We start from the raw sequence: 13,791 nt of genomic DNA on the forward strand, positions 1-13,791 counted from the left end.
TTGGCTCCACAGTTTAGCTATTATGAATTGTGCTGCTATAAACATTGATGTGGCTGTGTCCCTGTAGTAGGCTGTTTTTAAGTCCCTTAAAAGGACATTTCTAGAAATTCACATATCTGAGAGACTAGAGGTGGATAACAGCCACTGATTTTTATGGGACAGTTACTATGCGCTGGAAACCATCTTAAGTATGCTAAACCCTTTTGCTTCATTCACTTGTCAAAACTGCCCTGGTATTATCCCCAATTTATAGGTGAGAAAACTGAGGCAAAGACAGATAAATTTGTCTGCTCGGGGTCACGCAGCCAGGAAGTGGGGTGGCAGGATTAGAACCCAGGCTGTGTCCATCTCCAGAGTTCATACAGTAAACCAGACCTGGCGCCTCTAGATGGAAGGAGAGCGAGAGGGCAGAGGAGTCAGCTTGCCCAGGGAGACCAGAGGTGGACAAGAGGTACTTCTTCACACAAGGCAAACCAAGACCTACCGCACCTGCCGAGGACCAACGCACACCCGGTTTGCCCTCCGAGCAAGCCACCTCAGCTGCTGCCCATCCTCCTCTTTTCCAGGTGATTGTTCAGCGGACCCTGGCTGCCAGGAACCTGTCCCATGCCAAAGGAGGGTCCCTGCTGGCCGCGTACCTGAAGGTGCTTCCCCTGTTCATAATGGTGTTCCCTGGCATGGTGAGCCGCATCCTCTTTCCAGGTGAGGAGACGGCTGGGAGAGGAGGCCCCCGTCTGTGAGTCTGGGACCCTGCAGGGTGTTCTAAACAGCTGCTGGCCCCCAAGACAATGTGGCAGGGGTCCTGGGCACCTGCTGACCTCATGCTGTTCCTTAGTGTGGGCTCAATGCACAAATCCAATAGGTGTCCCAAGCCACATTCAGTGAAAATTCAATGGGGAGGGGGGCGAGGGGTCTTTGTCAACTATATTTTTATATCACAGTTGAGCTAAAATGGTACATTTGCAGATGTCAGTTTCTGATGTCCCATGGGAAAGTTCCTCTCAAGCTTTGGTGTTGGAGCTCAGGAGTTTGGTGACTGTGGACCAATGGGACCATTTTTTAAAAATTTATTGTGGATGGACACAGTACCTTTATTCTATTTATTTATTTTTGTGTGGTGCTGAGGATCGGACCCAGGGGCTCACACGTGCCAGGCAGGCGCTCTGCCACTGAGCGGCAACCCCAGCCCATGGGACCATTTTTATTTGTATTTTTCTTGACAAATATCAGAGGACATCAGGGTCTCTGGAGCACAGCACTTAGTTTATTTTTGTGGCAATGGGATAGGTTTGTATGATGGGGATAACAACGCTGTAGTAGGCGACGTCATTGGACACCACATGGTGTCAGGAGCCAGGACCCGTACAGAAGAAAGCTCCCATCCTTGCCCCCAATCAAGGCTGTTATTAACTCACAGGGGAGTGGACAGTGGAACGTGTCCTGCCCTGGCCTTATCCTCATGGTGTTAAAGAAAGGGAGGGCAGGATGGTCTGCAGTTGCCCCAGTTTAGTCCAAGGAGTTTAGGGCCCTTACTATATCAGGAGGAAAGAGCCAGGGAAGGGAAGTTGGGGTACTGTCCATGGTACTAAACTCTGGGCTCCTGCTTCTCAGCCCAGAGGAGCTGTAAGTGGCCCTGCCTCTAGACTAGGGGGCTCAGGCTTGGAAGAACCTTCAGGGAGACAAGAAGTGCAATCTTGGGGTTTGTGGTACCTTGTTGGAAAACACACAGCTGTCGAGCAAGGCTTGAGGTGTGAACAAACAACATGGCCATAAGCAACGTTCACGGTGCGCTTGCTAGGGGCCAGACCCGTGCAGTCTTGAGTAGAGTGTGGTGGTCATGGGGACTGACTCTGATCTGGACCGCCCAGGCCTGAGTCTTGGCTCTGCTACTTACGAGCTGTATGACTCTGTATAAGTCATTTCAACTCCCCTGGCCTCTGTTTGCTCGCTTGGTTTTTTGTTTGTTTGTTTGTTTGTTTGTTTGTTTGGGGGGTTTGTACCAAGGATTGAACCCAGGGGCATTTAACCACTGAGCCTCATCCCCAGCCCTTTTTATATTTTATTTTGAAACAGGATCTTACTAAGTTGCTTAGGGCCTTGCTAAGTTGCTGAGGCTGACCTCAAACTTGTGATCCTCCTTCCTCAGCCTCCAGAGCTGCTGGGATTGTAGGTGTGCACCACCACGCCTGGTGGTATCCTCACTTGTAAAATGGGGATAATGATACTTTATCGGGTTTGAAGCAGGTCCTGACACAAGGCAAGCATGATATATTGTGCTTTGAGTGAACGTCCCCAAAGATCCATATGCAAAGGCTTAGTCTCCAGAGGGCAGTAAAGACAGGCACTGTAGACCTTGTGGGACTCAGTGGAAAGTTCTAAGGTCATTGGAGGGGTGCCCTTGAGAGGGATTATAAGACCCAATTTCTCTCTCTCTCTCTCTCTCTCTCTCTCTCTCTCTCTCTCTCTCTCTTGCTCTCGCTCTCACTCTCTCACTTTCTATCTCCTTCCTGGCTCAAGACATAGCATTTGCTCTACTCCATGCTCCTGTTAAGATCTGCTGCTTTCACTAGAAGCCCAGACTAATGGGGCCACCCCATCTTCCAGATCCATGAGCCAAAATAAACCTCTCTTTAGCTCATAAGTAGCTTGTGTCTGGTGTTTTGTTATAGTGACACGAGACTGACTGAGACACTTTGTAAATTCTCCCAGTTGCTATTTTATTCATGCATTCTTGGCTCTCCATATATCTGAATTCCATAAATATGAATTCCATCAACTGAAGTTCAAAAATACTTTAGTCAGATGTGGTGGTGTACTCCTGTAATCCCAGCAACTCAGGAGGCCAAGACAGGAGGATGGCAAGTTCAAAACCATCCTCAACAACTTAGCAAGGCTCTAAGCAACTTAGCAAGACTCTGTCTCAAAAAATAAAAAGGGCTGGGAATATGGCTCAGTGATTAAGTGCCCCTGGGATCAATCCCAAGTACCAAAATAATAATAATAATAATAATAATAATAATAATAATAAATTAAATCACATCTATCCTGAACATGTACATATTTTCTTTTCTTATTATTATTCCCTAAACAATACAGTATAACAATATTTATGTTGCATCAGGCATTATAAGTAATCTAGAGTGATTTAAAGTAAACAAGAGGGCGTGCCTAGGTTACATATAAACACTACATCGTTTTATAGAGGAACTGAGCATCTGCTGATTTGGCATCCACAGGGGGTCCTGAAACCAGTCCCCCCCAGACACCAAGGAACCACTGCATTGCTTAACTTCATCCTCAAAAGGACACTGTGAAGTCAATGCTATGACTGCCCTTCCCATCTTACAGATGAGGAAATTGAAATCCAGAGGAAGTTATTGATTCGCTCATTTAGCTCTTCTTCCATTGATCCAGCAAATAGTTTGAGAGCCAATTATCTGCTGGGCCTTCATCTAGTACCCTGAGGACACCTAAGTGAACCAGAGTGTCCTTCTAGTGGGACTTAGATTGTGGCACTGGAAGAGACAGATAAGTAAACACATTGGTTGATTGAGACACATAAGCGAGAGAGTCACTGGTGGTGCTAAGTGCTGGGGGAAAACACATGAAGACGTGGAGAGAAGGCCAGACAGAGCTGCCTTTGACAGTGTCCATCTAAGGACACCATTGTCGGTCCAAGCAATAGGTTTGAAAATGTATTTTCTAGTGGGGTCCATGAGATTAATGATGGGTTGAATGTGAGGGTTGAGGAGACAAGCAGGAATCCAGGCTCGTAACCTCGGGTACCTGGTTTGCTGAAGTAGTTACTGGGTGAACCAGGATTTGAACCAAGGCATCTATCTGCTTCCAAAACTGACTCTTAGACATGGAAATCCCACCACGAGCCTTGACTTGAGATCTGGAAGATCAATAAGGAGACCCTGATCATCTCTCTTAGCAGTCAACCAGCCAATTAACCATCATTGTTAAATGAGATACGATCCCTCACACTTGCCTCACACGTGCAAGGCAAGCGTTCTGCCACTGAGCCGCAACCCCAGCCCCAGTTTCCTTGTCTTTAAAATAAGGATAATAGCCACAGCTTCCCCACAGAGTTGTGAAAATTAGGAGGCCTGTGCACAGTGTTTATTGTAGAGTCTGAGTCATAGCAAGCCTTCCAGGAATGTTGCATTGTGGGAAAAGGAGGGTCTGTGCCCTGTTTGGATTTGACTTTGTCTGGGGCATCATTTAGTTTAAGCAGCAGGGGGTCTGGAGCTCTCTAAGAGAACGCACTCCATGAAGTGGTTGGTAAACTGACAGGTGAGTGGATGTTACTGAATGGGCGCTAATGATCAGGAGGCTGTTGATGTCATTTATAACTTAGCTGAACCAACCCCCTGCCCTCTCATGAGCATATTTCTTTCTTTTGTATTTGTGTGTGTGTGTGTGTGTGTGTGTGTGTGTGTGTGTGTGGTGCTGGGGATTGAACCCATGGCCTTGTGCATGCGAGGCAAGCCCTCTACCAGCTGAACTCTGTCCCAGCCTCATGAGCATTTTTTTTAGGCTGAAGGAACACACACAATTGTCTTCAACAGATGTGCCTTATAAACTTTGCATCTGTCCTGTGTCCCGTGGTTGAAGGATCCACTTCTATCAGGAGACAGGAAAACTTTCAGTGAACAGTGAGACCCTTGCTCCTTCTCTCTTAGCTAGAAGACGGGGCCTCTTAGATAACAGAGGCGAACTCGTGTAGGTTTGAACTTGAACCAGACCTTTGGCCCACTTGATGGCGTTCTGAGAATAGGAAGGTAAATATTATCTTATCCCCTCCCAAGTTTTCTCAGAAGAGTAATAAAAACTTGAGAACTTTGACCTCCTCAAAGCATTTATCTCAATGAGAGTGGTTCTTCCCAGTGCTCCTCAGACTTTCTTGGTCTGCCTTCTTTAATTTTGAGTTTGCGGGGAATCTACTTTATTCCAAAGTAATTGCTATTAGTAGTATTAATTCTGGCCTCAGCACACATTTTCTCTCCCACTGGTGAATGTCATTGGAGGAAATGTCCCAATTGAGAGAAGACATTACCCAGAAGCCCTTGAGCCCCTCTATGGATGAAAAGGCTATTTCCATTCCTTAGATCTTCTGCTCATCAACAAAAGAAAATGAAGATACAATAATACTGGATTTTAAAATTGTGATGTACTTTACCCGCTTACATTTTTATTAACTTTTTTTTTTTTTTTAGTACCAGGCTTTGAACTCAGGGACACTCAACCACAGAGCCACAGCCCCAGCCCTTTGTTAAAATTTTATTTAGAGACAGGGTCTCCCTGAGTTGCTTAGTGCCTCGCCGTTGCTGAGGCTGGCTTTGAACTCAGGATCCTCCTGCCTCAGCCCCCCACCCACCAAGCCACTTGGATGACAGGCACGAGCCACCGTGTCGGGCTTGATTACCATTTTTAATGCAAATAAAAAATACAGGAGTGAAATGTATTATCTAGAGATATTGTTGAACATGTGCATTTGAGGACACTTGTGAAACTCAGACCTCAGCCAGATGGTCATCATGGCTTTGCTGTTGCATCAGAACCAGGGAGGACATTGGCAGGAGCCGTATAGGGCTGCCTGAGGATCGGGGTAGGTGCCACTCACCAGAAAAGATGGGCTGAAACACAGTGTCACCCATCTGGATGAAGAGAAAGGACTGTGGATTAAGCCGAGGGAGGGCCTGGGCTTCTTTATGAGAGTTATTAGTTTGATTCCATCCCATTTATTGATTCTTGATTTTATTTCTTGTGCTTTAGGAGTCTTGTTAAGGACTTGTTCAAAAGAACCCATAAAAAAGTCTAGAAATACGGGCTGAGGGTGCGGCTCCGTGGTAGAATGCTTGTCTAGCATCCGTGAAGCCCAGGGTTCAATCTCTAGTGCTGCAGACACACAGAGAGACAGAGCTCTCATGGTGGAGATCCCAGTTTAAAATAAGGAGTAGCCGTTGAACTCTATGAGCTGTCGAGAAGACAAGGGAAAGAGGAATTTAAACTGTGTTTGCCAGTGGATTGTAGAGGTTCATGTCTGAATTCCAGAGTCTTGGGAGGCTGAGATAGGAGGACACAAGTTCGAGGCCAGCCTGGGCAATTTCACAAGACCACGTCTCAAAAGAACTGGGGATGTAGCTCTGTGGGTTCAATTCCCAGTACAAAAAAGAAATGAACAAGGTGTGGTTGACATGTATCAGGCAGTGACAAACTTCAGTACAGATGGAAATTGCCTCTGTCTCCTCCTGCATTGGGGCGGGGCGGGGGGGGGGGGCGGGGATGGATCCTGATCCAGGATACGGTGGTCAGAATGGCCACACAGTGTCTCAGTTTTATGTGGGATACAATAAGAGCCAGGGCTTCTCCGCATTTCCTGTGTATCAGATCCGTGCTGAGTGCTTTCTCGGGATCATCTCAGCCTATTCTCATGATAATGTTATAAAGTGTTGTTTTCCCAGTTCTCTAGATATAGCAACTAAAGTTGGGAAAGGTTAAGTGACAAGGTCACAGCCTACAAAGTCTAGGCCCCTTTCTATGTCCCTGAGCTAGGGACTCAAGTGCAGTAAACCTGTCTCCTGGTGCTGGCCTGTGTCAGGCCACACTGTGGCCAGGCCTGGGACATTGAGGGTCTCTCTGCTCAACTCTGGGTCCTGGGCTTCCTCTGCAGATCAAGTGGCTTGTGCACATCCAGAAACCTGCCAGAAAGTCTGCAGCAACCCCTCCGGCTGCTCCGACATCGCCTACCCCAAGCTGGTGTTGGAGCTCCTGCCCACAGGTAATGTCCCCTCCTCAGCCCTACATGGAGCCCCCTGGAGGACCCAGCAGGGAGAGCAGGGATGGGTTCTGATCTGAGGTAGGGACACGATGGGAGCCTTGTAGACAGGGATAGGCTCTGGGCTCAGCGGCTGAGCCCCAGATCTAGGGGTCCCCCTCAGCCCCACGAAATGCTGAGGTCCTGCATAACCAGGAGCTCGGCCCAGCTGTCCTGCCTGAGGTTCTGCCTACTGGGATCAGCTGGCTTTGGGCCTGGGGTGCCAGAGTCACAAGTGAAGGCAGAAGCTGTTGACGGGAAGCCCGAGGCCCACAGACCTCCCTTCTGCCCTAGGCCTGCGCGGGCTCATGATGGCTGTGATGGTGGCGGCTCTCATGTCCTCCCTCACCTCCATCTTTAACAGTGCCAGCACCATCTTCACCATGGATCTGTGGAATCACATCCGGCCACGGGCCTCTGAGAAGGAGCTCATGATTGTGGGCAGGTAAGGTCTTCCGGCATGGGGCTGGGCGGGAGGGTGAAGAGTCAGGGAGAAGAGAGCTGAGCCCACCCATGGGCACAGTCCCACCAACAGTGTACCCAGGCTGGCTCAGTGTCCTCTGCAGATGCCATGGGTGATTGGTAGGTTGTTCATTCAAGAGACGTTCAATGAGCACCTACTATGTACCAGGAACTGGCATACAGCATTGAAAAGACATAATTCTTGCCATCATGGAGCCAGAGGAGGAGGAAGGGAGGAGGAAGAGGAGGAGAAATCGAGGAACAATGATAACCCTATGTGGGGAGTCGGGAGGGTGGCGGTCAGAGGGGGAGGGCCCTGATAGGAGTATCCAGGTAGAAGGGAAGGGGCTATTCTGGAGGATTGGATAAAGAGTTCTACACCCAAATCTCCTGCAAAGTCCTGATGTCTAATGGGAGGAGCTGAAATGGGTGGCATGTAAATTTTATGTAAAATACATGTAAATAAGCTCCTTGGAGGCTCTGTCACTCAAGGAGATGCACCCTGAAGGCTCTTCAGCCTTGGGTTAGGAAGAGTTCTTAGATGTGACAACCAAGAACCTTCTGTAGGAAACAGAGAAAAAAAACACATTGAACTTCATCCGAATTGAAAGCATTTTCACTTCTTATGAAGCATTCATAATCTAGAATATAGGAAGGACTCTTAAGCCAAAAGACTCGACTAGACGTTTCAGCAAGGAAGCTATAGAAATGGCTAATAAAGCCGGGTGAGGTGATGCACACCTACAATCCCAGCAGCTTGGGAGGCTGAGGCAGGAGGATCACGAGTTCAAAGCCAGCCTCAGCACAAGTGAGGCCCTAAGCAATTCAGTGAGACTCTGTCTCTAAATAAAATACAAAATAGGGCTGGGGATGTGGCTCAGTGGTCAAGTGCCCCTGAGTTCAATCCCTCGTACAAAAATTAAAAAATTTAAAAATGGCTAATCGTCCCATGAAAAGATGTTCCACATCATTCATCATGAGAAAAATGCAAATTAAAACTGCAGTGAGAAACCACTACAGTGCCTCTCATCAAAAAGACACACACGAAAGAAGAGAAACGGGAACTCTTAGAGCCTGTGGGTGGGAAAATCCAATGGTTCAAGTGCTCCAAAGCAGATGGTCAGTTTCCTGCAAATGTTAAACATACACTTAACGTGTGACCCAGCAATATGCATTTCTAGAAATGAAAACATGTGTCTCTACAGAGACTGATATATGCATTTCACAAAGCATAACCCCCACCAAAAAAGAGAAACAATCCAAGTATCTATCAACTGGCAAAGGATAATCCATGACAGGGAATGGCAGACCCAGGACAGTGGAATGTTTTCAACTACAATAGAAAACGAAATAGCTGGGTGCAGTGGTGCACACCTGTAATCCCAGTGGCTGGGGAGGATGAGGCAGGAGGATCTCAAGAAATCAAATAGTGATACATGTTCCAACAGGGACGTGCTGTAACAGACATACTTAACCAAAGAAGCTAGCTGCAAAAGACCACATCCCAGGTGATGCCATTTAGGGCAAACATCCCCCAAAAGCCACCTGCAGAGACAGAGCACCTGTAAGTGGTTGCGTAGGCTCAGCGCAGGAAGAAGCTGTCAGTGGGCCGAGGGGGCCTTTTGACGTGACGGATGTTCTAAATGTCAATTGTAGTGATGGTGGTTTGACTCTACAAACCTACTAAGAGTTATTGGACTGTACAGTTATGGGGGACGAATTTTATGGTTATGTGATTTGTACCTCAACAAAACTGAAGTCCATGTTCAGGGGAGATGACACTCCCTGGGTCTCTCTCCCTCTGCCCCAGGGTGTTTGTTGTTCTGCTGGTGTTGGTGTCTATCCTGTGGATCCCCGCGGTCCAGGCCAGCCAGGGCGGCCAGCTGTTCATCTACATCCAGTCCATCAGCTCCTACCTGCAGCCGCCGGTGGCCGTAGTCTTCATCCTGGGCTGCTTCTGGAGGCGGGCCAACGAAAAGGTAGCTCTGTGGCAGCCGCACCATGCAAGAGCCGAGGGCTGCCCTGGAGGACTGGGAGAAGACGGTGGCAGGGGTCTAGGGAGACCCAAGCATGGGCTGGACTTGGTGTCATTAGAGAGAGTAAGCTCTGCGGAGGAAATCGCAGGGAGGGCGTTACCTGGTCTTTGAAGAAAGGAAAGGGGGCCGGGCACAGTGATGCAGGCCTGTAATCCCAGCAGCTCGGGAGGCTGAGGCAGGAAGACAGCCTCAGCAACTTAGTGAGGCCTTAAGCAACTTAGGGAGATCATGTCTCTAAATAAAATATATATTTTTTAAAGGGCTGGGGATGTGGCTCAGCGGTTAAATGGCCCTGGGTTCAATCCCTGGTACCAAATAAATAAATAAAGGATTCAGGACAATATGTGTGGGTTACATGAACCACTGGACCTTACTATAGAAGACGCTTGAGCATCCATGATTCTGGTATCCATTGGGGCTGCTGGAACAAATCCCTTGAGCAAGGCATGACTGTATTTGTCAAAGATAAACAGATATGTAGATCCAAGCCTTTCCAAATTGCTGATTCATGTGGTGATCATTGAAAGAAAGACAAGTTCCTTGCTGGCCATGGTGGAGGATGATTGTAATCCCAGCAGCTTGGGAGGCTGAGGCAGGAGGATTACGAGTTCAAAGATAGCCTCAAGCAGTTTAGCAAGGCCCTGTCTCTAAATAAAATCCAAAAAAAGGGCTGGGGATGTGGCTCAGTGGTTAAGTGCCTCTGGTTTTAATCTTGGGTTAAAAAAGGAAAAAAAAAAGGGGGAGACGAGTTCCTGATTGGCTTCTTGAGGTTCCCGGAGGCCCAAGCCCGTGATGTGCTCTGTTTTGCAGGGTGCCTTCTCAGGCCTGATCTTGGGCCTGCTCCTAGGCTTGATCAGGCTGGTCCTAGACTTTATTTACGTGCAGCCGCTGTGTGATCAACCCGACGAGCGCCCTGCAGTCGTGAGGGACGTCCACTACCTCTACTTCTCCATGATCTTGTCCACGGCCACCCTGATCACTGTGTGCACCGTGAGCTGGTTCACGGAGCCGCCCTCCAAGGAGATGGTACATCTGGGTTGACAGCTATGTCCACTGAGACTCTTCATAGCAAGTGACAAAGAGAACTGAAGGTTCAAAACCCAAGTCCAGCATTGGGTCCTCAGGGACAGGTTGATTCTGAACTCAGGAAAGATCCATCTCTCCCTTCTGTGTCAATCTTGGGCCCCCTACAGTGCCGTGTGGCTTTAGGAATATATCCTCCTTTACTGTCATTGAGGAAAAGCCCAAGCATTTGGGTCCTAGATTTCTAGCAGGGTTGCTGATTCCTATTGATGGAGTCAGTTTAGGATTGTGCTCATCCATGAACCCACTCAATCCCTATGGCCAAAGAAAGGGCCCAGCTGAAATGGTCAATCCCTGGGTCCCACCATACCCTAGCGCTAGGGTGGAGCTCTGAGAACCAGAATGGGGCCATATGAGAGAGATCGGGGAGCGAGGGAGGGAAATGTCCATGGGGTGCAGGGCTGGGGCAGGAAGGCAAGACCGGGCAGACCGTAGGCACCAAGGCTGAGCTTGGGGCTGGGCAGGGGAGGTGAAGAAAGATGGTGGCCACCACCCGTATCTCACAATTCACCTCTGCTCCTTAGGTCAGTCGCCTGACCTGGTTTACAAGGCACGACCCCAGGGTCCAGAAGGAACCAGTTCCACCAGCAATTCCCCTGCCTCTTACGCTGTCTCAGAATGGGACCCCAGAGACCACCAGCACCGGCATCCAGAATGAGATTGTTCAAGAAAACATGTCCAAACCCCACAGCTGTGAGTTGCCTCTTCCCTTGGTTACAACAGGAGCCCAGGGAAGGATTCTGTGTTTATGGGGAAGTTTCTCTATCAAATCACAAGCCAGAAAATGGAATGGACTTGGGATCTTAGCATCCAGGGTTTGGTCCTTCCACTCTCTGGCCACCTGAAGGGGTTCTCCTATAACTCTGAAGAGAAGTCGCAGATGGTCACTAACAGCAGACCCCCTAGGTGGCCACTCAAACGTCGGTCATGTATCCTCAGGGTGCATAGATCACAGGGACATTCTCTAAATGAGTGGTTTCAAACTGGCTGCTGGCTGACCTATTTGGCCTCAGCACCTATTGTTTTAATAAGATGTGAGTTGACATTTAAAAACTGGAAGGTTTCACATAGGATTCCAGATTTCCATCTTCTTTTGAAAAATGGCAATGCTTGTGCCCATGTATCTACATGACGAGAGTCACTTAGAGCTTTAAGAGGATACGGGATGCGCCCTTCAGTTAGTCCAAGTCCCCACCGGCTCCTATTATCTCCATGTCCCCAGGGCCGTGGGTTGTCGTGGCTTTCTGTTGGTGGTGGTGTTGGATACTGTGGATATGAACTGTGCCAACCCAAAGTGGGGAGCTCCAGAGGGCCACGTGTTTAAAGAGAAATGGAGGAAAGCGTATTTCTGGATAGAGGCAAAGATGATTTTTAACATGATGCAAAAATGCCTCCTGTGACTCAGATACGTCCCCTGTCAACTCACGACAGGCCATTGAGTTTGCAGAGAAATGGAGTTTTCCACAAAGGGCCCATTTCCCTCCCGCCTTCTGGAGGCCTTGTGACAGGGGAATCAGAGCTGGGTCCTAACTGGGCCAGACCTTCCCGCCAAAAATACTTGGGAGTCAAATGGGCAGGAGAAATAGGTTTATTCCAAGTCAGTTGTAAAGGAAGATAGAGGAGATTTATTCTCAAATAGTCATCTTCAGGAAATTGAGAGAAAAGAAGACCGGAAATATACATATGCAGATTTGTGGTCCATCCCAGGTTCCCTGGTGCCTGTGAGGTCACGGGGTGGGGGTTGGGGGGTAGCCCATTGGCTTTAACTCTCAGTGTGAGGAAATAGGGGATGCAGAAAGCAAGTTTTTAGGAATTTCCAAAGTTAATTTGGTGCTTGGATTCTCAGTGTGGGGAAGGTGTCCTTAATCTCGGAGGTGGCAGATTTCATAAATTCACTCTGTCCCTGCCTACCAGGGGTGTGACTTGACTTCACTCTAGTTAGTTTGAGCCTCAATTTCTTTCTTGGAAGACAGTGAGAGTCTTAAAATACCAATCTTGCAGAATTAAAGTCTTCCAGACTTAAGGTATTAATGAACACAGTTGTTCCTCGGTAACCAGTTCCAGGTCCCACGGGGACACCTATATCCACAGGTGCTCAAGTCCCTTGTAGAAAAGGGCTTGGCATTTATATGTAAGTAACTTTCACAATCCTCCCCATACTTAAAATCATCTCTGGATTACTTGTAATACCTAATACAATGTAATTGCTACGTGAATAGTTACACCATATTGTTTGAGGGAAATGTCAAAAAAAGAAAGTCTGTACATGTTGAGTTCTGACCCAACCCCACCCCCAAACATCTATGATGGGTGTTTGGTTGGCTCTGTGGGTGTGGAACCCAGGGATATGGAGGTTGGACTGTGTTTCTGGAACACGAACATCCAGTGCTTGTCCCACTGCACAAACACATTCAGGTTGGCTCTGCTCTCCCATCTCAGGGAGACCAAGCCCATCTCTATGACGGTCCTCTGCTGGGTTCTTTTTAGGTGATGTGACCCCAAAGCAGTCCAAAGTAGTGAAGGCCATCTTGTGGCTCTGTGGAATGGAGAACAAGGGCAAAGAGGAGCCCCCAGGCAAAGTGGAACCTGTGATAGATTTCTTGGAGGAAAACCCCATTGTGAAAACCCTTCTGGATGTCAACTGCATTGTCTGCATGACCTGTGCCATCTTCCTGTGGGGCTACTTTGCTTAATGCAGAGTGGACCCAGGGGGTCCAAGTTCTCAGTTTGTTTTTGATGTCTTGTTATTTTTTAATGAAGTAATAATAATAATAATAATAATAATAAAGCTTTTGTTTGTTTACCACAAAGCTTCTAAGGTGTTTATGGGCCATTTTTGACATGACATTTATCTCTTTTCTTCTTGAAAGGAAGAGCTGATCCCCAAAGGTCTTCTCATTGTGATCCTTGCACTGTGATCCTGAAATCCTATACTATAAGAAAATCAGGCTGGGCACCTCCACAGAGAATCTCCACTGGTTGAGGCCAGTGTGGCTTGGGACCTGGAGAGCAGCCATCTACTACTCTGTGGAGTCGGCCATCTCAGTTTCTCTGTTGGGGCCCTAATAGGGTCTGATGGGATGCCACATAGCGGTTGTGTTTGTCATGTGCATGGCTAAGAGCAAGACCAGGGACAAGAGCCCTGCAGCCCTGGATCAAGGACAGTGGTGGGTAGAGGGATTCACTGGCCTGACGGAGCTAGAAAGTGGAGTGGTCTCTCCAAGGTCCCCAACTTCCAGACTTCAAAGGAAAACAGGAGCCTCTGGGGCCAAGGATCCCCTCTCCTACTAGTCACTCAGTGATCTCTTTTGAGTTCCTAGTCGTGCTCAATACCTGGGCCCAGCTGGTCCAAAGGTACCTGTATTAGCCCAGAGCCTCCCCTTGTTA

At 48.1% G+C, this 13,791-nt stretch overlaps 1 protein-coding gene across 2 annotated transcripts in view; it reads left to right on the forward strand.

Annotated features, from left to right (window-relative positions):
* Positions 1-13,214, forward strand: part of Slc5a11 (solute carrier family 5 member 11) — a 45,710-nt gene extending 32,496 nt beyond the window's left edge. For both annotated transcript variants that reach the window (XM_048789679.1, XM_015491572.2), the window contains 7 exons: positions 567-702; positions 6,680-6,787; positions 7,118-7,268; positions 9,096-9,264; positions 10,132-10,347; positions 10,929-11,097; positions 12,892-13,214. In XM_048789679.1, the coding sequence (XP_048645636.1) occupies positions 567-702; positions 6,680-6,787; positions 7,118-7,268; positions 9,096-9,264; positions 10,132-10,347; positions 10,929-11,097; positions 12,892-13,097 (1,155 nt within the window). In that variant the 3' untranslated portion in view covers positions 13,098-13,214. The remainder of the gene's footprint in view (positions 1-566; positions 703-6,679; positions 6,788-7,117; positions 7,269-9,095; positions 9,265-10,131; positions 10,348-10,928; positions 11,098-12,891) is intronic.
* Positions 13,215-13,791: the final 577 nt, after the last annotated feature.

Source organism: Marmota marmota, unplaced genomic scaffold (assembly GCF_001458135.2).
Source record: "Marmota marmota marmota unplaced genomic scaffold, marMar, whole genome shotgun sequence".
NCBI classification, from domain to species: domain Eukaryota; kingdom Metazoa; phylum Chordata; class Mammalia; order Rodentia; family Sciuridae; genus Marmota; species Marmota marmota.